Raw genomic sequence first — 27196 nt, 5'->3', positions numbered from 1 at the left:
CAGAAATTGTTTCTCTTTCTCACTGATGATCCCATCTTCAAAACCTCTTCTCACAATCTTATCAAGTTTCCTCTTGTATGTTCCAGTGGGATCGTTATGGAGGATTTGATATGTGTCCTGGTCCGATAGGAGGTTATCCATCTCCTCAAGGTAGTCTTCCCTCTTGAGGAGTACCGTCCCCCCCCCCTTGTCGGACGGGCGAACAATCAGATCTTTGTTGTCGCATATAGATTTAATCCCTGTAGATAAATCTCTTTGGGATTTTAATTTTGTATTTTTCTCCTCTAGTTCTCCCAGGATGACTTCCTTGAAAATTTTGACATGATCACTGGATTTTCCTCCCGGGTTGAACAGGGAGGCATTCCTGAGATTGGTAGGTATATATGCGGTCTGATTGTATGACACATAATTCCTCTCCTTGGCGTTGCATAAAAAGTGTCGCTTGACGTTAAGTTTGCGTATAAATTTATTCACGTCCACAAAAGTCTGGAACTTATTGAGTGGCTTCTTTGGGGCATACTTCAGCCCTTTATTAAGGGTTCGTTTTTCTGTTTCTGTCAGAACCACTCCACTCAAATTAAAAATTCCAGGGGTATCTACTTTTTCTTTTTTCCGTGTGCTGCCCCCCCTGCAGCCTCTACTGGTTTTTTTCTTTTGGCTTTCCCTGGTCCCTGGCCTAAAAAACCCCGTGGTTTGGAGCTGATAGGGGTTTGCGGCGGGCCTCTTGTTTGTGGATATCTTTCATCTTCTTCCGAGTCCTCGTAGTCTAATGACTCGTATCTATTTGGCATAGAATACCCGGATCCTTGCGGTGTATAGGGTGATTCGGAATAATATCCTGTGTAGTCCACCTGTCCTTTATGCGGAGATCTGGACCTTGACCTTCTCTGGTTCCTCTCATCCGATCGATCCCTTCTATTCTGCCCTGTTTTTACATGCTCTTTTTTCTTCTTTTCTTCCCATCTATTCCTTCCCTTTCCCTTTTGGGGGGGAGGTGGCTGCGTCTCTCTAAGTGTTCTGTAACTCCTGTTATAGGATGAGCCACTGGTGGGAGCATTATTCTGGGGCTGTGTTTTACCAAGGTTTTCCCCAGGAAGACTTCTGATGGGAGCATCTTTGGGTTCCACAAAGCCCACTTTTTTGGTTGTCTCCCCTGATGTCCCTTCGCCTGGATCCGACGGGGTCACAATCATAGTCTCCTCTCCTCCCTGATTTAGCTGCCACTTGAAGACTCTACCTGAAGTGTAGTCGTCCAAGTCGCGGAAATATTTTTTCCTCTTTTTGGCTTTCTGATCTACCTCCTCCATCGTCATAATCTCCCTAAGTTCATGATTATAGACTTTGTAGGCTGGTTCCTGCATAAGAGGCGTTAATTTCTCTTTAATTTCCTGAATCTCCTTATATAATCTGATTACTTTTTTCCTCTTTCTGTCAACGAGAAAGTTAAGGAGACTCATCCCAGCTCCATTGAAAGACTGGTACCAGTCCGTGACTTCGGGATCACCCTGGTCAGGATTGATATTCCAGCGTAAACTCCGTGGGACCATCTTCTCCTGTATATATTTTTCCAAAAAGACAATGTCCCAGGAAGCATGGAGTTCTGCTACTAACACGTTTTTGAGTCGCATAAAAATGCCTCTCAGATCCGTGCAATCATTTTGGGTCTTATCAAAGACCTCTTCCACAGCTAATTTTCGTGTACTATGGTACTCAAAGATATCCATGTGGATGGATCCGCTGCACTGATGTTTGGGTAATCGTAATGTGTATAAAATTAAATAAGTGCGCAGGATCAGTAATGTGAATAGCTGCAACCTTCGAACCAAATGGTGATAAAATTGTGTAGAAAAGAAATCAGGTGCGCTAAAATTCACTGGTGTCACAAATCAGGAAAAGGTGTGACACTATAATGAGTGTCCCCCATATACCTGTGATGTGTTTCCAAAATTGATGTGCACTTGAACGGGTGTACAGTAAATACTATGCACCCTGGTGCATATACTTGGGTGTGTTATGGTGAATAGGTGATGATAAATGGATAATGTGATACCAACATAAACCAACAAAGTGCACAAGTAATTCAAAGAAAAAGTGTCCAATATTTCAATGGTTGCCACCTCAGTGTATAGTCCATATACATATAAAAGTGCATAAAGTCCCAATCGTCCCCTCACAGGCTAAAGTAAAATCCACTCTGTGGGTTCCTCTAGATCCGTGGGGTGCAGATGGGTTCCACCACCTTTGTGGGGATTAGCCCCTTACCATAGAGAGAAGAGGTTAAGGACGGATAATCAGCCCAGTAGTGTCTTGGGAATTCAGGGAGGTCACCGTGAAATAATCAGATAGTAAGTGTGGCCTCTTACCGGATCGCTCAAACCAAAAGGCGACTGTCTCACTGATCTTTCGGTGTCTCAACCCAATCCTGGTCCACTCTTGTTCTGGGTGTTACTCTCCGCACAGGTGAGGGCTTCCACGTGTATCTCACAGAAACAGAATCAGACCATAGCGCAGTACCTTTGACAATTTATTAAAACAAAAGTATCCAGTGCACTTACAGTTAGATGTTAACTAATGGACACAGGAAACCGATACCGATATTGGAGAGGCCGTGGCCGCCTGCAGTGCGGTCCTCGGCAACTTGCAATGACAATGCGGCGCTCCTCTGTGACGCGTTTCCACTAAACAGTCGTCTACGGAAATAGGAGTAAGCCAGCACCGCCATCATCCGCCCTTAAATATCCTGATGTACACCGAACTTCCGGTGTCTGCAATGTATGTCTTTCCCAGTGCACACAGGAAGTGACCTCACACCCAGGTCTGCCTAGGAGAAGGAACTGAATGTATACATAAAAAAGGTAATCTAAAGCACGATATTCCATTCCGCTGTTTTGCAATACAGCGGTGGAACATACTCTGCTAATTAAGTAACATGCACCAATTAAAATCATAAAACAATATAACAATATAAAAATTGCCTTGTGTTATATACCTTTTTTATGTATACATTCAGTTCCTTAAGACCCAGCTTCCGGTCGCTGCAAGTCCTATTCAGCCTACAATTCAGCTGTTGATAGGCTCAGGAGAAGGGTGACATCCCCGGCCTTTAACCCGGATGTTTACCTTCTTCAAAGACAGGAAGTCTCCTAGGCAGACCCGAGTGTGAAGTCACTTCCTGTGTGCACTGGGGAAGACTGACATCCCCGGCCTTTGACCCGGATGTTTATCCCCTTCAGAGACAGGAAGTCTCCTAGGCAGACCTGGGTGTGAGGTCACTTCCTGTGTGCACTGGGAAAGACATACATTGCAGACACCGGAAGTTCGGTGTACATCAGGATATTTAAGGGCGGATGATGGCGGTGCTGGCTTACTCCTATTTCCGTAGACGACTGTTTAGTGGAAACGCGTCACAGAGGAGCGCCGCATTGTCATTGCAAGTTGCCGAGGACCGCACTGCAGGCGGCCACGGCCTCTCCAATATCGGTATCGGTTTCCTGTGTCCATTAGTTAACATCTAACTGTAAGTGCACTGGATACTTTTGTTTTAATAAATTGTCAAAGGTACTGCGCTATGGTCTGATTCTGTTTCTGTGAGATACACGTGGAAGCCCTCACCTGTGCGGAGAGTAACACCCAGAACAAGAGTGGACCGGGATTGGGTTGAGACACCGAAAGATCAGTGAGACAGTCGCCTTTTGGTTTGAGCGATCCGGTAAGAGGCCACACTTACTATCTGATTATTTCACGGTGACCTCCCTGAATTCCCAAGACACTACTGGGCTGATTATCCGTCCTTAACCTCTTCTCTCTATGGTAAGGGGCTAATCCCCACAAAGGTGGTGGAACCCATCTGCACCCCACGGATCTAGAGGAACCCACAGAGTGGATTTTACTTTAGCCTGTGAGGGGACGATTGGGACTTTATGCACTTTTATATGTATATGGACTATACACTGAGGTGGCAACCATTGAAATATTGGACACTTTTTCTTTGAATTACTTGTGCACTTTGTTGGTTTATGTTGGTATCACATTATCCATTTATCATCACCTATTCACCATAACACACCCAAGTATATGCACCAGGGTGCATAGTATTTACTGTACACCCGTTCAAGTGCACATCAATTTTGGAAACACATCACAGGTATATGGGGGACACTCATTATAGTGTCACACCTTTTCCTGATTTGTGACACCAGTGAATTTTAGCGCACCTGATTTCTTTTCTACACAATTTTATCACCATTTAGTTCGAAGGTTGCAGCTATTCACATTACTGATCCTGCGCACTTATTTAATTTTATACACATTAGGATTACCTGAGTCATCGGGTGTTGGATCAAGGGGAGCGGTCCCTACACCCGGAGGTGTTCTGCCTCCTTTGTGTGCGGTGGGGAACTCCCGAGGTCGATCTGTTTGCCTCTCGCCTAAACAAGAAGGTGCAAAGATTCGTAGCCAGGTCTCGAGATCCTCTGGCCGACGCCACAGACGCATTTGTGGCTCCTTGGGGTCGGTATCGGCTGATTAATGATTTCCCCTCATTGAAACTCCTGCAGAGGCTTCTGCGCAGGATAGAGGTGGAAAACATTCCGGTCATTCTGGTGGCTCCAGGCTGGTCTCACCGGTCTTGCTACGCAGACCTGATAAGGCTGGTCGCCGATACCCCTTGGAGACTTCCTCTCAGGGAAGATCTGCTGTCTCAAGGTCCGATCTTCCATCCTACTTTAAAGTCGCTGGCTTTAATGGCATGGCTGTTGAAAGCCAGGTGTTGAGAGATAGGGGTCTTTCTGACTCTGTGATTCCTACACTCTTGTAGGTTAGGAAGTCAACTCCCAGGAAGATCTACCATCGTACGCGGAAATCGTACATTTGATGGTGTGAGTCGCTGAAGGTGCACCCTCGCTTGTTTTCGATCACTAGGGTTTTGGCCTTTTTGCAGAAAAGGGTTGAACAGCGGTTGGCTTTGGGTACTATCAAAGGCCAAGTTTCGGCTTTGGCTATACAGTATGTGTTCAACGCCCGTTAGCCACGCATGTCCTAATCCAGACAGTTATCCAGGGAGTGCACCATATGGCTCCTCCGAGGTGATCACCGTTACCTCCGTGGGATCTAAATCTGGTGTTATCTGTTCTTTAAAAGCCTCCTTTTGAAAAATATTCAGGAGATTTCGCTGCTTTCTTCGTCTCAGAAGGTTGCCTTCTTGTTGGCCATCACTTCTGCCTGCAGAGTATTTGAAATGGCAGCGTTGTCTTGCCGCTCAACTTATCTGGTGGTACACAGAGATAAGGTGGTACTTCGACCTAATGAGTCCTTCCTTCCTAAAGTGGTTTCTTATTTTCATCTGAATGAAGACATTGTATTGCCTTCACTGTGCCCTAATCCTCAGCATCCTAAGGAGTAGGCCTTGCCTTCTTTGGATGTGGTTCGGGCGATCAGGGTTTATTTAGAGACCACTGAGTCCTTTAGAAAATCAGATGCTCTTTTTGTATTTACTGATGGACCTCGTAAGGGATTGGCTGCGTCTTTTGCGACCATTTTCAGATGGATCAGGCAGACAGTGGTACAGGCCTATTCACTGTGGGGTCAGGCTCCTCCTTTCCCAGTGAAGGCTCATTCTACGAGAGCACTGGTTGCCTCTTGGGCTTTTCGCCATCAGGCGTTGGTGCTACAAGTTTGCAAGGCGGCAACTTGGTCATCTGTGTATACGTTCACAAAATTCTACAAGGTAGATATGTTGGCATCCGAGGATGCATCTTTTGGCCGCAAGGTTTTGCAGGCTGCAGTTTAAAAGAGAACTCTTTTTAGTTTCTCTTTGAGGGTTAAATTTTTTTCCAGGGGAGCTCCAGTTGTTCCTGGTTGGCTAAGTTTAGCCATTAGGGACTTGCATTTTGTTTCTGCGTTGTTTTTCCCACCCCACATGATTATACTGCTTTGGGACATCCCTATGAGTCACGAAGATAAGGAGCTGTGTCTGTCGATGAACAATAGAGAAAACTAGATTTTTGTAACTTTATGTAAAATTCTTTTCTCTGAAGTTCATCGACAGACGCAGCACCTGCCCCTCTACTTTTGAGGTATGGGGTTTTTTGTCTTCTAAACACTGCTTGCAACTTAACAGTTTGGTGATAACAGAGTCTGAAGGGTTATGCCTGCAGAGAGCCCCCATAGGCATGGTTACATTTTTTTCCTGTCTAGTGCCTATTCCTAAAAGGAGGAGCATAATCCTATGAGTCATGAAGATAAGGAGCTGCATATGTTGATTAATTTCAGAGAAAAGGATTTTACGGTAAGTTCTTACAAAAATACAGTTATTGTATATTCTCTCATCTTTTCTGAAATGGGGCAAACTCAAACAAAGTAACACATTCTTTTCTCCATTATCCTGTGAAAATTCGCCCATATCTATTGTTGTTCATATGAAAACATATGTTGAAAGTATCCTTCTACACTCTCTACTGTACCTTTCCAGCTACCATGATATCGTCCATACATGATGGCGTACAGTTTTAACAGTGGCCATTTTTTTATAAATTTCCTCTTCTTCCCACTTAGCTATCACTAGATTAGCCACACTAGAAGTTTATTTTTTCCCATGACTAAACCTTTTAATTTTAAAAATATCTATTCTGGTAAAGAAAATAGTTATTCTGCATAGTTAAATCCAACAACTCTTGTACAAACTCAGTTTTCTTTTTCTTCAATCTTTTTTTCTCCAAAGCCCATTTTACTGCTTTTAACTAATCACTGTGATCAATACTATAAATACATTTATATCCACTGTCGCCAGGATACAATCTTCTCCAGTTTCACTGTCCTCGATAGATAAATCACTTCTCTACTATCTCTTAAAGCGGTAGTATCCCGCTTTTTGACACTTTTACCTACAGGTAAGCCTATAATAAGGCTTACCTGTAGGTACAAATAATATCTCCTAAACCGGCATGGTTTAGGAGATATTTGCAGTGCATGCAGCCGCTCGCGCGAGCAGCGCATGCGCTCTGAAGGTCCAGGGGGACCTTCAATTTTGTTTGCCGGGAGCTTGTCGGAAAATCACTCCCGCGCGCAAGCGCGGGAGTTACGTCATCGCGGCTCCGGCCAATCACCGCGCTGGAGCCGCCGAACCCGGAAGAGACGGCGAGGGATCATGGCAGCGCCCGCAGCGATGTCCGGGGGTCCGTGTCAGGGCTTCGTTCTAAGGTAAGTTACACATAATGGGCTAGTATGCGATGCATACTAGCTCATTATGCCTTTGTCTTGCAGGTTTTTTTTTTTTTTTTAGGGTTTACAACCGCTTTAAACAGATACTATTTCTTTATTACCACCCAGTGGAAATAAAAATCAGTATATTCGCCCAAACTTGAAAACAAAAAACCAATGCCACTTTGGCTATAGGAAAAACATTTTTTAGTTGGATTCTGTCACACATGGAGTAGAGAGGTCATATATATTTTTTGTATATTTTCATTAGTCTGTAATACAGTATCTCACAAAAGTGAGTACACCCCTCAAATGTTTGTAAATATTTTATTTCATCTTTTCATGTAACAACACTGAAGAAATGACACTTTGCTACAATGTAAAGTAGTGAGTGCACAGCTGGTATAACCGTATAAATTTGCTGTCCCCTCAAAATAACTCAACACACAGCCATTAATGTCTAAACCGCTGGCAATAAAAGTGAGTACACCCCTAACTAAAAATGTCCAAATTGGGCCCAAAGTGTCAATATTTTGTGTGGCTACCATTATTTTCCAGCACTGCCTTCACTCTCTTGGGCATGGTGTTCACCAGAGCTTTACAGGTTGCCACTGGATTTCTCTTCCACTCCTGCATGATGACATCACAGAGCTGGGGGATGTTAGAGACCTTGTGCTCCTCCACCTTCTGTTTGTGGATGCCCACAGATGCTCAATAGGGTTTAGGTCTGGAGACATGCTTGGCCAGTCCATCAACTTTACCCTCAGCTTCTTTAGCAAGGCAGTGGTCATCTTGGAGGTGTGTTTTGGGTCATTATCATGTTAGAATACTGCCCTGTCTCCGAAGGCAATAGATTATGCTCTACTTCAGTATATCACAGTACATGTTGGCAATCATGGTTCCCTCAATGAACTGTAGCTCCCCAGTGCCGACAGCACGCATGCAGCCCCAGATAATGACACTCCCACCACCATGCTTGACTGTAAGCAAGACACACTTGTCTTTGTACTCCTCACCTGGTTGCCGCCACACAGGCTTGACATCATTTGAATGAAATACATTTATCGCGGTCTCATCAAACCACAGGACATGGTTCCGGTAATCCATGTCCTTAGTTTGCTTGTCTTCAGCAAACCGTTTGCGGGCTTTCTTGTGCATCATCCTTAGAAGAGGCTTCCTTCTGGGGGGACAGCTATGCAGACAACTTTTATGCACTGTGGCGTATGGTCTGAGCACTGACAGGCTGACCCCCTACCCCTTCAACCTCTGCAGCAATGCTGGCAGCACTCATATGTTTATTTCCCAAAGACAACCTCTGGATATGACGCTGAGCACGTGCACTCAATTTCTTTGGTCGACCATGGCGAGGCCTGTTCTGAGTGGAAACTGTCCTGTTAAACTGCTGTATGGTCTTGGCCACAATGCTGCAGCTCAGTTTCAGGGTCTTGGCAATCTTCTTATAGCCTGGACCATCTTCCTGTAGAGCAACAATTCTTTTTTTCAGTTCTTTGCCATGAGGTGCCATGTTGATCTTCCAGTGACCAGTATGAGAGAGTGAGAGAGATAACACCAAATTGAACACACCTGCTCCCAATTCACACCTGAAACCTTGTACTTCTAACAAGTCACATGACACCGGGGAGGAATATGGCTAATTGGGCCCAATTTGGACATTTTCACTTAGGGGTGTACTCACTTTTATTGCCAACGGTTTAGATATTATTGGCTGTGTGTTCAGTTATTTTGAGGGGACAGCAAATTTACACTGTTTATACAAGCTGTACACTCACTACTTTACATTGTAGCAAAGTGTCATTTCTTCAGTGTTGTCACATGAAAAGATATAATAAAATATTTATAAGGCAGCTTACACACGATACTCCTGTTAGAGCATCTACGTTTTCTGGCGTAATTGTAATGCATGCATTTTCGCGCATTTGCGCGCTTATGCGCTTGCGCAAATTTATTTATTGTGCGTAAATTTATTCTAGCGTTCTGGATATTCAATTGACATTTTGGGTCATTTGAGCGCATTCGCGCGTTTTTGCGCGCATCAGGCGCAAATTACTGACCAAAAATGCAGATTTTTCTATTTTGTTCTTACTGAAGAAAACGCGGCGCTCATTTATGCAGCTGTGTGCATGGGCACATTAAGAATGAATGGGCTCTATTTTAGCTCAGAAAAAAAAAAGAAAACGCTGTACTGAGCATTTTTAAGCTGCAGTGTGCAAGAGGCCTAAAAATGTGAGGGGCGTACTCACTTTTGTGAGATACTGTACCTATTCCTTACCAGGCCATTTTTCTGTTTTCAGTGCAGTGATAGTTTGGCTGAAAATTTCTCTGTAATACAACATTGTACCTAAATTATTATTTTTATTCTACTTTGTTCAGCTTTTGTTCTTTGTTCTTTTTCCAGTATCTTCTACTTACCAGCTTATGGCAACTATGTTATTATGGCCGTATGTGCCATGTGTTTAGCATTTTGTATGTAATCTGCAAAGCCACAAATAAATGAAGACAAAAACAACACTGCACTGTTTATATCACTTTATTGAGTTAGATAGAGCTTCTTCTTGGTGGTATTTAACCGCTTGGCTACTGTGCACTCCCCCCCCCCCCCTTCTTCCTGCCTTGGCCAATTTTCAGCTTCACTTTGAATGAAAATTATGCGGTCATGCAACGCTGTCCCCTAACAATATTATTAGACAGATAGGACTTTCTTTTGGTCGTATTTAATCACCATTGGGTTTTTTTTTATTTTATTTGCTGAACAAACCAAAAAAGACTTAAAATTAAAAAAAAAAAAAAAAAAAGTTTTTCTTAGTTTCTGTTATAAAATTTTGTAAATAAGTAATTTTTTGTTCTTTACCAATGTGCACTGCTGAGGCTGCACTGATGGACACTGATATGCAGCACTGACTGACACTGATGGGCACTGATATGCAGCACTGATATGCAGCACTGATCGACACTGATGGGCACTGATAGGCGGCACTGATATGCAGCACTGATTGACACTGATGGGCACTGATAGGCGGCACTTATGGAAAATTATTGGCAGCAAAGATGGCCACTGATAGGCGGCACTGATGAGCACTGACAGACATCACTGATTGGCAGCACTGGTGGGCACTGATTGGCAGCACTGGTGGGCACTGATTGGCAGCACTGTTGATGATCAGTGCCCCTGCTGAAAAATGCCGCTTACCAGCTCTCCTCTCCTCACACGCTGTCAGCGTGAGGAGAGGAATGCCGATACTCAGCTTTTCTCGTTTACAATGGGATCAGCTGTGACTGGACACAGCTGATCACATGGTAAATAGCCTACGTCATGGGCTCTTTACTATGATCAGTGATGCCCTGTGCCCCAGGGGTGGCGAAAATGGAAGGACATCCTATAAAAAAAAAAAAAATTAAAAAAAAGGCCCACATTAAAGAAAAAAAACAGTTTCTCTTACTTTCTGTTAATTAAAAAAATGTAAAACAATATGAAAACCCCTAAAATGACCCTTTTTTGGAGAGTAGAAACCCTCATTTTTTTTTTTGCCATCGTTATTTGGAAATTAGGAAACATGCCTGTACTGAGGGGGTTAAACATGGAGCTTGTGAATTAGACACTAGATACATTAATGTACAGGTCATACACAGAGTGAAAAGGATTTGAAGGGGTTAATGTACCAATTATAAATAGTGGCAGGATGAGTAAGGAAGAAAAGGAATTGTAAAGTCAGAAGGTTATTTATTTCAATGCATTCTCTGCATTAGGATAAAAAACTTTCTGTGTCCAGCAGCCACCACAGCATCCCCTAATACTTACCTGAGCCCATCTCTGTCCAGCGATGTCCACGAGTCCCTGTCCTGATTGGCTAATACACAGCTATGAGCGCCATTGACTCCTGTGGCTGTCAATCAAAGCCAGTTAGCCAATCAGGAGAGAGATGGGTGGGTGGGGGCAAACGGCAGCTCTGTGTCTGAATAGAAGCTGCTTGCTGTGGGAGGACTCGACAGGAGGGAGAAGCTTGGAGTAGTGAAGAGGGACCAGAGAAGGGGAGGATCCAGGCTGCCCTGTGCAAAACCACTACAAAGGGCAGGTAAGTATAACATGTTTGTTATTTAAAAAAAAACAACAAAAAAATAGACTTTAGAGTCATTTTAATGCTTAGATGGGAAAAATAAGGGAGTCGAGGGATTAATTTACAGATCACTGGGGGCAGTATTAGAGATAGTATATGTAGGAGAGGAGGGGGCAAGAATAGGTTAAAAAAAGATTTTTGTGTCACCGTAACAGAATGAATGGATCAGCAGCTACAGCCACTGAGGCATTCTGTGCCCATTTATAAGTACTGATCTCTCGCCTTTCCCTTTTGTAAATAGTACCATCTGATCACTGTGATGACCAATCTCAATGGTCACATGGCACCAGCCCCTCAAAATCAGCTGGGTATGGTGTCTCTGTGTCTCAAGACAGCAGGGTACAAAGCGATCACCTGGCGGAACGGCCACCCAACGGCTATTCAGAGTAAGATTCGATCTGACTCTCTCCTTACGATATTGAGGAAGCAAAAAATGTTGGAGGCCACTCCATGTGGCATTGTGTCTGAAAAGAATTCTGCTATGCAAGTCCAAGGTGTTACTGGTATTTAAATAGGCTGCCCAACACAACACCACAAGTTACTACAAATTGTGGATGCAGCACTTTTGGGAGCAAATTGCACTGCAACATACAATAGTCTGTTGTCATGCTCTTCACTGGAAAGGTGTGTTGAGATGCCGTTTAGAAGGAATGGCACCTCATTGTACCAATGTGTATAATGTGCTACAGTCTAATAGTCTGTTGTTTGCCGGGCGCTCGAGTTCGGCACATCGCGGATCGGGTGAACAGATTATTGGGTGGGGCTGGGGAAGACCCAGCTGTCATGGTACACGAGGGTACCAATGACATAGGCAGAGGAAGATGGAGAGTCCTAAACGATTTCAGGGACTTAGGCGCTAAGTTGAGGACTAGGACCTGCAAGGTAGTATTTTCCGAAATACTACCTGTACCTCGAGCCACACCAGAGAGGCAGCGGGAGATTAGAGAAGTTAACGAGTGGCTGAGGAGCTGGTGTAGTAAGGAGGGTTTCGGGTTCCTGGAGAACTGGGCCGACTTCTCAGTCGGTCACCGGCTCTTTTGTAGGGACGGATTGCACCTAAATGGGGTGGGTGCAGCCGTACTGGGTGAGAGGATGGCCAAAAAGTTAGAGGGGCTTTTAAACTAGGGAATGGGGGGGAGGGTACAGATGTAGAATTAGCCAGTGGAAAGCAAGTTTCAGAGGGCAGAAATGGGGGCATTAGCGGTAGGGTGTTCGGAGCTCCTAAACCCAGGGTGGGTACGGGGAAAAATCAAGAGAGCAGGCTAAAAACATCAAATGAGGATAAATGTAACCGATCAAAATTACGAGGCTTGTATACCAATGTGGAGTGCAAAGAGAGGTTGTAAACGGCACTACCTTGTGCAAATAAATAATTAGATAGTAATAAAGTGCAAACTCTTATAACCAATAATAAATGAGAGGGTGTGTCCCATAAAACCGAAAGGATTAAAAAATTATATATACTGTGTATCAAGTGGGTACAAGTAAAATATCCTGGTGTGTGATGGATAAAACCCAGAAAGTGCTAAAGTGCAATAAATAAATAACATAGACAGTGTTTTTATTGTGATATACAAATAATTAAATCGTCCACTGTGGAAATAAAATAATCAAATATTGGTGAATATTCCTGGCACTGTTACTGTCAAAATAGACCAAAAATAAAATAAAAAATAAAGTGAGAAATCAGCTGCAATCACCTGTGTGACCACTAGGTGTCGCGCTCTATATACAACCTGCCCTAAACGAATGTTAGGCAAGATGGATCTTCAAAGGTCCCCCTCCACAGTCAACCAAGCACCGATTGGCGAGTTTCCATATGGGGTTGACTGTGGAGGGGGACCTTTGAAGATCCATCTTGCCTAACATTCGTTTAGGGCAGGTTGTATATAGAGCGCGACACCTAGTGGTCACACAGGTGATTGCAGCTGATTTCTCACTTTATTTTTTATTTTTTATTTTTTATTTTATTTTTGGTCTATTTTATTCACACGGGATTATTCCCCAACTTCACCTCTCTTCACCTATATGGTTTTTACTGGCATGTTGCACTTTTGACAGTAACAGTGCCAGGAATATTCACCAATATTTGATTATTTTATTTCCACAGTGGACGATTTAATTATTTGTATATCACAATAAAAACACTGTCTATGTTATTTATTTATTGCACTTTAGCACTTTCTGGGTTTTATCCATCACACACCAGGATATTTTACTTGTACCCACTTGATACACAGTATATATAATTTTTTAATCCTTTCGGTTTTATGGGACACACCCTCTCATTTATTATTGGTTATAAGAGTTTGCACTTTATTACTATCTAATTATTTATTTGCACAAGGTAGCGCCGTTTACAACCTCTCTTTGCACTCCACATATATCTTGACCCCTTTTGTGGTTTGGTTGTTGGCCGCTTACACCTGTTATTCCTTCACGCCTCACCGCACACTCCATAGCGCTGGTCAATTTTTGCCTTTACATACACTTGTATACCAATGCCAGAAGCCTGGCCAACAAGATGGGAGTGCTGGAGCTGCTGATGTTTGAGGAGGACTTAGATTTTGTGGGGATAACTGAGACTTGGTTTGACAGCTCTCATGACTGGATGGTGACCATTCAGGGGTATTCCCTTTATCGCAGAGATAGGTAGATAGAAGGTAAAAAAGGGGGAGGGGTATGTTTGTATATTAAGAACAGTGTACAGGTAAATATGAGGGATGATATTAATAATGGAGCTATGGACGAGGCAGAATCCCTATGGGTAGAGCTTCAAAGGAAAGGCACGGTGGGGAAGGTAATATTGGGCGTATGCTATAGGCCCCCCAACCAGAGGGAGGAGGGTGAGGCGGACCTCATGTTACAGATAGGATTGGCAGCAAGGATGGGAAATGTCATTATAATGGGGGACTTTAATTATCCAGATATAGACTGGGCAGAAGGAACCGCGCATTCAGCCAAGGCTCGGCAGTTCCAAATGTTTTGCAGGACAATTTCATGGGTCAGATGGTGAATGCACCGACAAGAAACAGTGCGGTACCTGACCTACTGATTACCAACAATACAGACCTGCTCACGGATATAGAAATACGGGACAACTTAGGGAACAGTGACCATAGGTCAATTGGTTTCAGTATTAATTACAGTAATAGGAAACACAAGGGTAATATAAGGATGCTGAATTTCAAAAGAGCCAATTTCCCTAAACTGCGCTCGCTGCTAGAAATGGGATAGAACCCTGGGAACAAAGAACACGGAGGAAAAATGGGAGTGCTTCAAGAGCATACTTAACAAGGGGGTGGGCCAGTGCATTCCACAGGGAAATAAATTTAAAAGAGCAAAACTAAACCCTGGGTGGCTAAACTCCAACATAAAAATGTATATTAGAGCTAAAGAAAAGGCCTTCAAAAAATACAAGACTGAGGGGTCATTGGCAGCATTTAAGCACTACAAAGAGTGTAATAAGAAATGTAAAGACGAAATCAGGGCGGCTAAAATAGAACACGAGAGACATATAGCGGAGGAGAGTAAAAAGAACCCCAAGAAGTTCTTTAAGTATATAAACAGTAGGAAAGCGAGGCCAGAGCACATTGGCCCCATAAAAGATGATAAAGGAAAAATGGCCACAGAGGACAGAGAAAAGGCGGAAGTGTTAAATAATTTCTTTTCTTCAGTCTTCACAAAGGAATCGGGGGGCTACACGAACCTTGCTTGTAAGGCCGAACTAAATAATACACCTCAGGAAGTGCCGCCATGGCTAACAGAGGATAGACTTAGAGCTAAACTAGAGAAACTTAACATAAATAAATCCCCGGGACCGGATGGCTTGCACCCGAGGGTTCTTAATGAGCTCAGCCAGGTGATTGCCAGACCATTATTCTTGATCTTTAAGGATAGTTTACAGACGGGTATGGTGCCAGCTGATTGGAAAAAAGCCAACGTGGTACCAATATTTAAAAAGGGGCCGAGATATATCCCGGGTAACTATAGGCCGGTCAGCCTAACATCAGTAGTCTGCAAAATTTTGGAGGGGATGATAAGGGACCACATACAAGACTTTAGTAATGAAAACGGTATTATAAGTAGTAATCAGCATGGATTCATGAAAAATCGTTCGTGCCAAACCAATCTATTAACCTTCTACGATGAAGTGAGCTGCCACCTAGATAAAGGTAAGCCTGTGGATGTGGTGTATCTGGACTTTGCAAAGGCCTTTGACACCGTTCCCCACAAACGCTTACTGTACAAACTAAGGAAGGTAGGTATGGACCATAAGGTGAGTACCTGGATAGAGAACTGGCTCCAGGGGAGAGTACAGAGGGTGGTGATTAATGGGGAGTACTTGGATTGGGCGGGTGTGGAAAGTGGGGTCCCCCAGGGTTCTGTCCTGGGACCAATCCTGTTTAATTTATTCATAAATGATCTAGAGGAGGGGATATCGAGTACAATCTCAGTATTTGCAGATGATACTAAATTAGGCTTGCCAATATCTTCTATGCAGGATGTGGAAACCTTGCAAGCGGACCTGAACAAAATAACGGGGTGGGCAACTACATGGCAGATGAGATCCAATGTTGAAAAATGTAAAGTAATGCACTTGGGGGCCAGAAACCAGAAAGCAAGCTACTCACTAGGGGGGGAACCTCTGGGTGAGTCTAGGATGGAAAGGGACCTGGGGGTACTGGTAGACAACAGGCTTGGCAGTGGCATGCAATGCCAAGCCGCCGCAAGCAAAGCCAACAGAATACTGGGTTGTATAAAAAAGGGGATTCACTCCAGAAATAAAGAGATTATTCTTCCACTCTACAAGACTCTGGTCCGGCCACATCTGGAGTATGCTGTCCAGTTCTGGGCACCGGTCCTCAGGAAGGATGTGCTGGAACTGGAGAAAGTCCAGAGAATGGCAACAAAAATAATTAGGGGAATGGAGGACATCAGCTATGAGGAAAGACTACAAGCACTGAACCTATTCTCTCTGGAGAAGAGACGATTGAGGGGGGATATGATATCAATGTACAAATACTGTACTGGCGACCCTAGCATAAGGAACAAACTATTCAGAGAAAGGGAATACAATAAGACACGTGGCCACTCACTAAAACTTGAGGAAAGGCGGTTTAACCTTAAAGTGCGTAAGGGGTTCTTCACTGTAAGAGCGGTAAGGATGTGGAATTCTCTTCCACAAGCAGTCGTATCAGCAGGGAGCATTGATAGTTTCAAAAAACTATTAGATGGACACCTTAAAGACCACATCATACAGGGGTATACAATGTACGGTTAAAAGCAAACACACACACACATCATAGGTTGAACTGGATGGACTGATGTCTTTTTTCAACCTCACTAACTATGTAATAGACCTCTGAAGCCTCCATAATGACCTATTACGACAGTAAAAAAAATTACTAAATGACTAAAGTTTGCCTTATCCTCTGACACTTTCCGCTCCTTTTCCTCAATGTTTTACACAGGAGTGTACCTAGAGTATTTGGCACTCTGGGGCGGATCCTATATCTGGCACCCTTCCCCCTTAGCCCGGCAGGCGATGCACCAAACATCGATGTGTCACTGCACTGCGGCCCAGAACCCAAAATAATCCTCCTCCCTCTGCTCCCCCGGTGGCCAGGCCCCTCCACCTCCTCCTCTGCAAAAACGGTGCCGACTGACCTGAGGCGCCAGACAGAAAAACATGTAACTGGCAGTGGCACACTTACTATGTGCTACTGTCAGTGACATCACTAGGGTTGTTGTCACCTGGTGCAGTAAAACATGATGTCACTCCACCCCCAAAAAAATTATTTTCCTGTCTTCTGAAAGTGCACTAAAGATGCAGCATGCGGGACTATTCGTGCGCTTTCAGAAAATGCAGAAAAAAACAAACAACCGAATAGAAAACTATAGGACTGCAGCTATAACTGCGCGTAAAATGTAGGAAGACCCCCTTCACATTACACATCCCCTGTACCTCTGGACCCCTTTACATTACACATCCTCTGTACCTCTGGTCCCCTTTACATTACAAAGCCCCTGTTCTTCTGGAGCCTTTCACATTATACAGCCCCCATACCTCTGGACCCCTTTACATTATACAGCCCCGGTACTTCTGGACTCCTTCACATTACACAACCCCCCTTGCTCTTAACCCCTTTCCATTACACAGCCTCCGTAACTTCTAGACCCCTTTACATTACACAGCCCTAATAACTCTGGACCCCTTTACATTACACAGCCCTAATAACTCTGGACCCCTTTACATTACACAGCCCCCGTACTTCTGGACTCCTTCACATTACACAGCCCCCTACCTCTGGACCACTTCACATTACACAGCCCCCATACTTCATGACCCCTTACACAGCCCCCCATACCTCTGGACCCCTTCACATTACACAGCCCCCATACCTCTGGACGCCTTTACAATTCACAGCCGCTGCACCTCTGGACTCCTTTACATTACACAGCCCCTGCACCTCTTGATCCCTTTACATTACACAGCCCCCCACCCCTCTGGAATGATGCAGCATGCAGGACTTTTAGTGCACTTTCAGAAAATGCAGAAAAAAACCTAATAGAAATCTATAGGAATGCAGCTATAACTGTGGGTAAAATGTAGGAAGACCCACTTCACATTACACATCCCCTGTACCTCTGGACCCCTGGACCCCTTTACATTACACATCCCCCGTACCTATGGACCCCCTTCTATTTCAAAGCCCCCGTTACATAGTTACATAGTTTGTGAGGTTGAAAAAAGACATCAGTCCATTCAGTTCAACCTATGATGTGTGTGTGTGTTTGCTGTTAACCGTACATTGTATACCCCTGTATGTTGTGGTCTTTAAGATGCTCATCTAATAGTTTTTTGAAACTATTGATGCTCCCTGCTGATACTACTGCTTGTGAAAGAGAATTCCACATCCTTACTGCTCTGACATTAAAGAACCCCTTACATATTTTAAGGTTAAACCGTTTTTCCTCTAGTTTTAGTGAGTGGCCACGTGTCTTATTGTTTTCTCTTTCTCTGAAAAGTTTGTTCCTTATGCTAGGGTCATCACCAGTACCGTATTTGTACATTGATATCATATTCCCCCTCAATCGTCTCCTCTCCAGAGAGAATAAGTTCAGTGCTTGTAGTCTTTCCTCATAGCTGATGTCCTCCATTCCCCTAATTATTTTTGTTGCCCTTCTCTAGACTTTCTCCAGTTCCAGCACATCCTTTCTGAGGACCGGTGCCCAGAACTGGACGGAATACTCCAGATGTGGCCGGACCAGAGTCTTGTAGAGTGGGAGAATAATTTCTTTATTTCTGGAGTGATTCCCCATTTTTAGTATCATCCGCAATTACCGAAATTGTGCTAGATATCCCCTCCTCTGTGTCGTTTATAAATAAATTAAACAGGATTAGTCCCAGAACAGAACCTTGGGGGACCCCACTTTCCACACCCGCCCAATCCAAGTACTCCCCATTTATTACCACCCTCTGGACTCTCCCCTGGAGCCAGTTCTCTATCAGGGTACTCACCCTATGGTCCATGGTCACCCTGGAGCTCCCTGACGCCCCCCAATGTGTGGCACCCGGGGCAAGGACGTCCCGCACCCCTGTTGGTACGCCACTGCTTTTACACATCCTTTTTCTGCATAGTGCCCTGTGCACCCATCCCTTGCACACACTGTCCGCTGTCATGCTCTCTGCACTCTTCTTCACATACTGGCTGCTAAGACACTTCTTAAGTATTGTTTGTAATACTGCACTTTGGGGAAGAGGTACACTATATACATTAAGAAACACTTATGTGTTTGTTTTCTTCCTGTAGCGGTAAGAAGAAAGCTCTGTAATCTGGTTCTTAAAATTTCAAGAACAGCATCTTAGCAGAGAGTGGCAATATTACGGAATATTACTAAACAGAATGTTATGATATCTTCACATTATATGATCAAAAGCTCTGAGAAGTCACATCACTAGAGAAAACTATGTCAGATTTGTACTTTACCTGACAGAGTAATAATACAGCTACACATTACCAGAGAATGGTATGAGAAGTGCTTAGTACCTGACAGAGTACTATGACAGCTGTGCATCACATGCATAAGTACCATTAAAGCTGTACATTATCTAATAGCGTGCAAGTATAGCTGAATTTTATTGACTGGATGTTTGGGCAGCAGCATTTAACCAGAAAAATGTGTGTGTTATCTGACAGGGTGCTAAGTTTTTCCCATTATATTTGTCTGAGTTCAATGAAAGCTGAATAATATTCAAGAGGGTGCTATGAGAGAGCCTTTGCAAATTTGGTTTCTATGACAGTTTTATGTTGTTGAAAAATGGTCCTGGCCAGAGCAGTGAGCCTAAAGGTATTTGTGATCAAATCTACTGTAAATTAGAAAGTGCTGCTGGAAGGCAGTTTTGGCCAGGGTAGGAGAATTCAGGTGACATTTGAAAATGTAGCTGAAAGGCAACACAGGGTAGTGGGAGCGGTGAGTGTGCAGAATTTTTGCTATGTAGCCTATCATAAGATTGTGTTGTGTATACTCAGTGGTTTTCTATGTATGACAAGAACTAGAGTAAACATAGTTTTTACATTTTGTTACTTCAAACTAAAAATCAAACTATACTGAGCATGTATATTTATATGTACTGATGTGTCTGCTTAGGAAAATTATTTGTTGTCTTATTATGCATATTTTATCCAAAAAGAGCAGATTGTGTGGAAATACTAAGAAAGTGTGGAGATCACAGCAAATTTCCTGAAAGCCACACAGCTGAAAGCATATGTGAAATGCTGTCTTCCACTGATGACACAGAGGATTGTATTCCTTTGGAAACCTATCTTCGTAAGTACCAGTCTATATTCTTGTATAAACAACATTGAAATGTATTCTTTATAATCAATGTAAAATATGAAGCTGTTTGTGATTAGGTGGAGCATTAAGTATTCTACACTTTGCATCTCAGTAACATCAGCCTAAATAATTGTATACTTATTGTGTGGCTTATATATGCAACAGACAGCCTTTGTCATTTCAGATCTGATATACTGTAAGTAATAAGTAAGGCAACATTTAAAGCAAAAACTAGGAAAAAGTAGAAAATGTGTGCTTAGTACAGTCTTAACATTTTTAAAGTTCAAAATTTAAATGTATACTTTCTCTTTCGTCATTGACACACACAGCTCCTGTAATTCTTGACCATGGGGTTATGCTGCCCCCTAAAGGAGTAGGACACCAGGCAGAAAAAAACATCTGGCTACACCCATGGGCAGTCCCAGGGGGTATACTCCCTCTTCCTGCTATAGTCACTTAGTTTTTTTTTTGCCTAGTTAGGAGTAGAGATGGCCTTGGGGTTCGCCCGGCGGTCGGTTCGCGGCGAATTTTGCTTGTTCGCTACCCGCCAAATTTGCGAGCACATGGTGTTGTTCGCGGCGGCCATATTAGTTTACATTGGGGAGAACTTTGACCCATGACACAGCCGTCAGGTGGATCGGAACAGCCAATTAAAACATTTCAGCACATGGACATGCCCCCTTGCTTGTGCTTTAGGCGCAGTTAGAGAGATCGGCTGCAGTCACACAAATCGGTCTGTTAATGTCCACAAAAGTCCTTTTCAGGGCTGGTATTTCGGTTTAGGTCCAGTCTCTTTTCAGGTTAGGGGAGGGTATCCAGTCTGTGCTTTAGGCGCAGTTAGAGAGATCGGCTGCAGTCACACAAATCGCTCTGTTAATGTCCACAAAAGTCCTTTTCAGGGCTGGTATTTCGGTTTAGGTCCAGTCTCTTTTCAGGTTAGGGGAGGGTATCCAGTCTGTGCTTTAGGCGCAGTTAGAGAGATCGGCTGCAGTCACACAAATGGCTCTGTTAATGTCCACAAAAGTAATTTAAAAGGCTGCACATTTTTTGTTATTGCTGTGCAGTGCACTAAAAAGGGGGGGGGGGGGGTAGGGGGGTAATCCACAGTATAATATACTTTGTAGAAAGCATATTATAGTGGATTAGTATTATTGTGCACTGTGCAGCATTGTGACAGGTGTGGTAACTGAGCATTGCTGCAGCAATACTACAAACGGTGCCAAACTCCCTGGCCAATTTTTTGAACAACTGGTGTGATAGACCAGTGGCCCCCCAATACCATATATTGAAGTGGGGTGTTATCTGAGTATACTTTTACAAGTGTATTTGTGTCCTGCAACAATATTACCTCTTTTGCTGAGTTAAGTCTGGTACACAGAGTGCCAAACTCACTGGCCAATTTTTTCAACAACTGGTGTGATAGACCAGTGGCCCCCCAATACCACATATTGAAGTGGGGTGTTATCTGAGTATACTTTTACAAGTGTGTTAGTGTCCTGCAACAATATTGCCACTTTTGCAGAGTTAAGTCTGGTACACACAGTGCCAAACTCACTGGCCAATGTTTTCAACAACTGGTGTGATAGACCAGTGCCCCCCCCCCCCTCCCGCAATACCACATATTGAAGTGGGGTGTTATTTAACAGTGTACTTTTCTAAGAGTGCATTTTAGTCCTGCAAAAATTTGGCCTCTTGCTGTGTTGACTATGCTACACACAGTGAGAACAGTTACTGGCCAATTATTTGTAGAACTGTTGTAATAAACCTGTGCCCCCCCCCAATATCACAGATTGAAGCGGGGTGTTATCTGAGTATACTTTTACAAGTGTATTTATGTCCTGCAACAATATTGCCTCTTTTGCTGAGTTAAGTCTGATACACACAGTGCCAAACTCCCTGGCCAATTTTTTTCAACAACTGGTGTGATAGACCAGTGGCCCCCCAATACCACATATTGAAGTGGGGTGTTATCTGAGTATACTTTTACAAGTGTATTTGTGTCCTGCAACAATATTGCCTCTTTTGCGGAGTTAAGTCTGGTACACACAGTGCAGAGCTCACTGGCCAATTTTTTCAACAACTGGTGTGATAGACCAGTGGCCCCCCAATACCACATATTGAAGTGGGGTGTTATTTAGCAGTGTACTTTTCTAAGAGTGTATATTAGTTGTGCAAAAATTCGGCCTCTCTTTCTGTGTTAACTGTGCTACACACAGTGACAACAGTTACTGGCCAATTATTTGTAGAACTGGTGTGATAAACCTGTGGCCCCCCAATACCAAAGATTGAAGCGGGGTGTTATCTACCTTTTTCCAGATATACTGCGATTCTCTAGAGACTTTTGTCACAGGGTAATTAAAAAACATGACAGGCAGAGGAAAAGGCAGACACGTACGCAGGGGTGGTAGGGGTAGGGCAGGAGCCAAACGGTGAAGTTTCAAAAGTCGCATGCAATTCCGTCAAAGGACGCACCAGACTTGGTTGAGTGGCTCACTCAGCCTTCCTCTTCTGCACCCTCCTCATCCTCTCTATCTGCACCCTCTTCACTCTCTGCTGTGTGCACCCCCAAAGACACCACCACAATCACCACCACCACCACATACCCTCCGCTGGAGTCACTGAATTATTTTCCGATCCATCACAAGACGTTTGCGATGAGCAGCCATTGTTGGAATCGGATCAGGAAGAGGAGGTAGCAACAGCCGCCACTCAGCAGTCTGACGACAGTACCTAGATCAGCCCAAGGAGGTTGGTCCCCGCTGTTGCTGCCTACTCCGAGATCTCGAATGTTAGTGGTGGGGAAGGTGACGTGGATGATGACGAGTCTATGGACGTCACGTGGGTGGCCACAAGAGAAGAAGAGGAAGGGAGTTCAGAGGGAGAGACGGACCGGCAGATAGGGAGGAGAGGCAGGCAGAACTTGCATTGCACAAGAGGTACAAAGCAGACTGCAAATGTATCAGGAGCGAGCCATCAACCATGAACAGTCACATCTGGCGCCCCCAGGATGCAGGCACATGGCTCAGCATTGTGGGCTTTTTTTAATGTGTCCGTTGCCGACAACAGTGTTGCCATCTGCAGCCTTTGCAGTCAACGCATAACTCGCCTAGGGACAACCGCCTTAAGAAGGCACCTGAACTCCCATCACTGAGCCCAGTGGGAAAAACACCGTCAGAACCCACAAAGCCACACTCCAGGCTCTCACCGTCCAGCCCCTTCTCCTTCTCCTCTCTCCTAACATTTGTCCTCCACTCCACTTGCCATGATGCCGTCGTCACGCAGTTCTGGAAAAAAGCAGGCTTCTGTGGTCCAAATGTTGGAGCAGAAAAAAATGATGACGCCGGAATAACCCTCTTGCCCAATGTTGGACTGCTGGCTTGTCGGAACTGATAGCCTGCCAACTACTGCCAAATCAACTGGTGGACTCGGAGGCCTTTCGTAAAATTGTGGCCATTGGAACACCACAATGGAAGGTCCCAGGCAGGAAATATTTCTCGCAGAAGGGCATTCCAGAGCTGTATGGCCATGTTCAGCGGCAAGTGAATATATCTCTGGCACACAGTGTTGGTGCCAAGATACATCTGACCACAGACACATGGTCTAGCAAACACGGGCAGGGAAGGTATATCACTTTTACTGACCACTGGGTGAACCTTTTGACAGCCGTCAAGCATGTAACCTGTGGCACCCGTGTAGATTCAGTTGTACCGCCACGGATTGCAAGCAGGCCTGCCTCTTCTTCTCCTCCTCCTCCTCCTCCTCCTCCATCCTCCCTCTCCTCCTCGGCTGACTCCTCCTCCTCTGCTGCTACCGCCTCTTCCACTGCGGCGCCCAAGATCCACAGAATCTATTCCACATGCCAGGTGAGACATTGCCATTCTGTGCTGCGTCTGTTGTGCCTGGAAGCCAAGAGCCTCAATGGTCCTGCACTCCTTTCAGCTTTGCGTTCACAGGCAGATCAGTGGCTGACACCGCCGAATTTAAAAGTTGGTAAAGTGGTGTGCGACAACGGTGCCAATCTGCTGAGCGCACTGAAACAGGGCAAAATAACACACGTGCCATGCATGGCACACGTCCTGAACTTGGTGGTGCAGCGATTCTTTGGCAAATACCCTGGGGTTCAGGGTGGCAACATACTTAGACCCCCAGTACAAACATAAAATAGCGGAAATTTTACCACAATCACAGAGGGCGGTCAGAATGCAGCGCTTCCAGGCCTTGCTGCGGGAAATGCTGCATTCTGCTTTTGCATGCGCTGGCAGAGGAATTTCCAGTCACAGAGAGACAGTTGCGGGTAGCAATCCAACAGCGCCTGCAAGAAGAGGGCGGTTTGAAGATGTATTGGTCACTTCAAATATGAGATCCTTCTTTTATCCGAACCATCGACAGCTGTACCCTGGATCCAGCAACAAGGAACGCCTAGACCGACAGATGTCCAACTACATCGGGTTAACGGTCGATGTGGTCGCTCTGAGGAGTGATGAACCCCTGGACTACTGGTTGGGCAGGCTTGACCTCTGGCCAGAACTCGCACAATTTGCAATGGAAATGTTGGCTTGCCCCCCGTCCAGTGTCCTGTCCGAAAGGTTGTTCAGCGCAGCAGGGGGGATCGTGACCGATGAGCGCACTCGCCTAGCTCATGACAGTGTAGACTACCTCACATTTATAAAAATGAATGAGGCATGGATCTCTTAGGAATTCAACACATGTGACCAGTAGACCATGTTTCATTGAAATTCCTCATGCCAGGCCACAAATATCCGCCAGACCGCCATCCACCCACAGCAATTCCTGGTCCTTGGCTTCGCTACATACAGCGGCATAAAAGGCATTTCATGTCCATTGAATGGCAAATTTTTGGGGCCTTTCAGGGCCGACAATTATTTTTTCTGTCAATGCCTAATGTACCTCTAGCCATCCAATACACTACGTTCTTTGCTGTCAGTTAAACCCATGTGGGCTAGTTTTGGGGCCTATACAGGCAGACACTTACTTCTGTATACTGTAATGCCTAATGTACCTCTAGCCATTAAATACACTACGTTCTTTGCTGTCAGTTAAACCCATGTGAGCTCATTTTTGGGGCCTGTACAGGCCGACACTTCTGTATCCTGTGAATGCCTAATGTACCTTCAGCCATCAAATACACAATGTTCTTTGCTGTCTGTTAAACCCATGTGGGCTAATTTTTGGGGCCTATACAGACCGACACTTCTGTATACTGTGAATGCCTAATTTAACTCTAGCCTTCAAATACACTAAGTTCTTTGCTGTTAGTTAAACCCTAGTGAGCTAATTTTTGGGGCCTATGCAGGCCGACACTTACTTCTGTATCCTGTGAATGCCTAATGTACCTTCAGCCATCAAATACACTACGTTCTTTGCTGTCAGTTAAACCCATGTGGGCTAATTTCTGGGGCCTATACAGGCCGACACTTACTTCTGTATCCTGTGTGAATGCCTAATGTACCTCTAGCCATCAAATACATTACGTTCTTAGCTGTCAGTTAAACCCATGTGAGCTAATTTTTGTGGCCTATACAGGTAGACACTTACTTCTGTATCCTGTGAATGCCTAATGTACCTTCAGCCATCAAATACACAATGTTCTTTGCTGTCTGTTAAACCCATGTGGGCTGATTTTTGGGGCCTATACAGGCCGACACTTACTTCTGTATCCTGTGTGAATGCCTAATATACCTCTAGCCATCAAATACTACGTTCTTAGCTGTCAGGTAAACCCATGTGGGCTAATTTTTGTGGCCAATACTGGCTGCCACTTACTTCTGTATCCTGTGAATGCCTAATGTACCTTCAGCCACAGAATACTACGTTCTTAGCTGTCAGGTAAATGCATTTGGGCTAATTTTTGGGGCCTGGAATGGCCGACACTTCTTTATCCTGTGAATGCCTAGACTGGAATTGAAAATTAATGGGTCTGTAAAGGTTCCGCCAAATTGTGGAATGAATGCGGACCCGTTTTACAGATGTGTGAATGGACCCTATATGTATTAGGCATGTATTTAATTGCTGCTGTCAGTTCTGGCTGATTTATGAAAAAAAAAAATATATCTATTTTTTGCTGTAAAAAAAAAAAAATTAATTAGGGCAACTTTTTCAATTGCAATACTTCTGTTATGACATTGTCCATGTGCTGGGACTTTTTGTGCACAGGTAGTACGTCTTTTGTGGCTGCAAATATGACCTAAATGTTTTTAAAGTTCGCCTCCCATTAAAGTCAATGGGGCCCGCCGCGAACTTGCGGTTCGCGGACTTTTGAGAAAATTTTCAGCTGACGTTCGCGAACTGCCTCGGCCGATGTTTGTCCATCTCTAGTCAGGAGTAAGGACCTAGTTCCTTCCTGGGATCTTTGGTCCTGGCAAATTTTTAAATAGAACATTTTTTCCTCCTGGATTTTTCTGGTGAGATCTACTATCAGCGCACGCAGGCCTCAGCTCTGTGCTAGGCTCAGCTCTGCAGTGTCGTAGCCCCACTGGAAGAGGGCTGGTTCTGCCAGTTAAACGTCTCACGAGGTTGCATACGACCTGGCCTCAGCCTGAGTCGCAGCCCTCCTCCTGGCCGACAGCCCCCTCATTTCAATGGAGGGGAGGATCTGTCTGGAGCGGTGCCCACCTAGTTCCTGGTATGGTGAGTAGCTGTCCCCCCTTTACCCCTGGAGGGGCTTGGGGCGGACGTGGGCCCCTCTTAGGGATGGTCGGACCCCCGGGTTCCCCTCCATCCTGCAGGCCTCCCCCCCCTGCCAAGTCCCTCATTCTTCCCCCCCCTCCACATATGCTGGGGATGTATTTTTTTGGGTGGTCTGGGCACTTTCCTGGGGTTTGGCAGGGAGCTAACTGGCGATGGGGCCAGGGAGTTTGCACCGCCAGCGACCGGATGATCGATTGTTCGGAGGTGGTTGAACCTGGTGGGGGCTCCTGCCAGGGCCCCCAGTCCTGCCTGGATCTGTCCTGAGGCCTGTCCTCCCAATTCTGGGTCCCTGTATGCCCCGTGGTGCCACCCAG

At 44.7% G+C, this 27196-nt stretch overlaps 1 protein-coding gene across 3 annotated transcripts in view; it reads left to right on the top strand.

The window, feature by feature from the left end:
- Positions 1-27196, top strand: part of RECK (reversion inducing cysteine rich protein with kazal motifs) — a gene marked incomplete at its 3' end in the record, with an annotated part of 1214950 nt that overhangs the window by 847297 nt on the left and 340457 nt on the right. For all 3 annotated transcript variants that reach the window (XM_082258598.1, XM_082258597.1, XM_082258599.1), the window contains exon 12: positions 20029-20165. In XM_082258598.1, the coding sequence (XP_082114724.1) occupies positions 20029-20165 (137 nt within the window). The remainder of the gene's footprint in view (positions 1-20028; positions 20166-27196) is intronic.

This window comes from Pelophylax lessonae, assembly GCF_965119305.1.
Source record: "Pelophylax lessonae genome assembly, chromosome: 5".
NCBI classification, from domain to species: domain Eukaryota; kingdom Metazoa; phylum Chordata; class Amphibia; order Anura; family Ranidae; genus Pelophylax; species Pelophylax lessonae.
The sequence above is the reverse complement of the archived record's forward strand: the minus strand, read 5'-3'. Positions and strand labels throughout refer to the sequence as shown.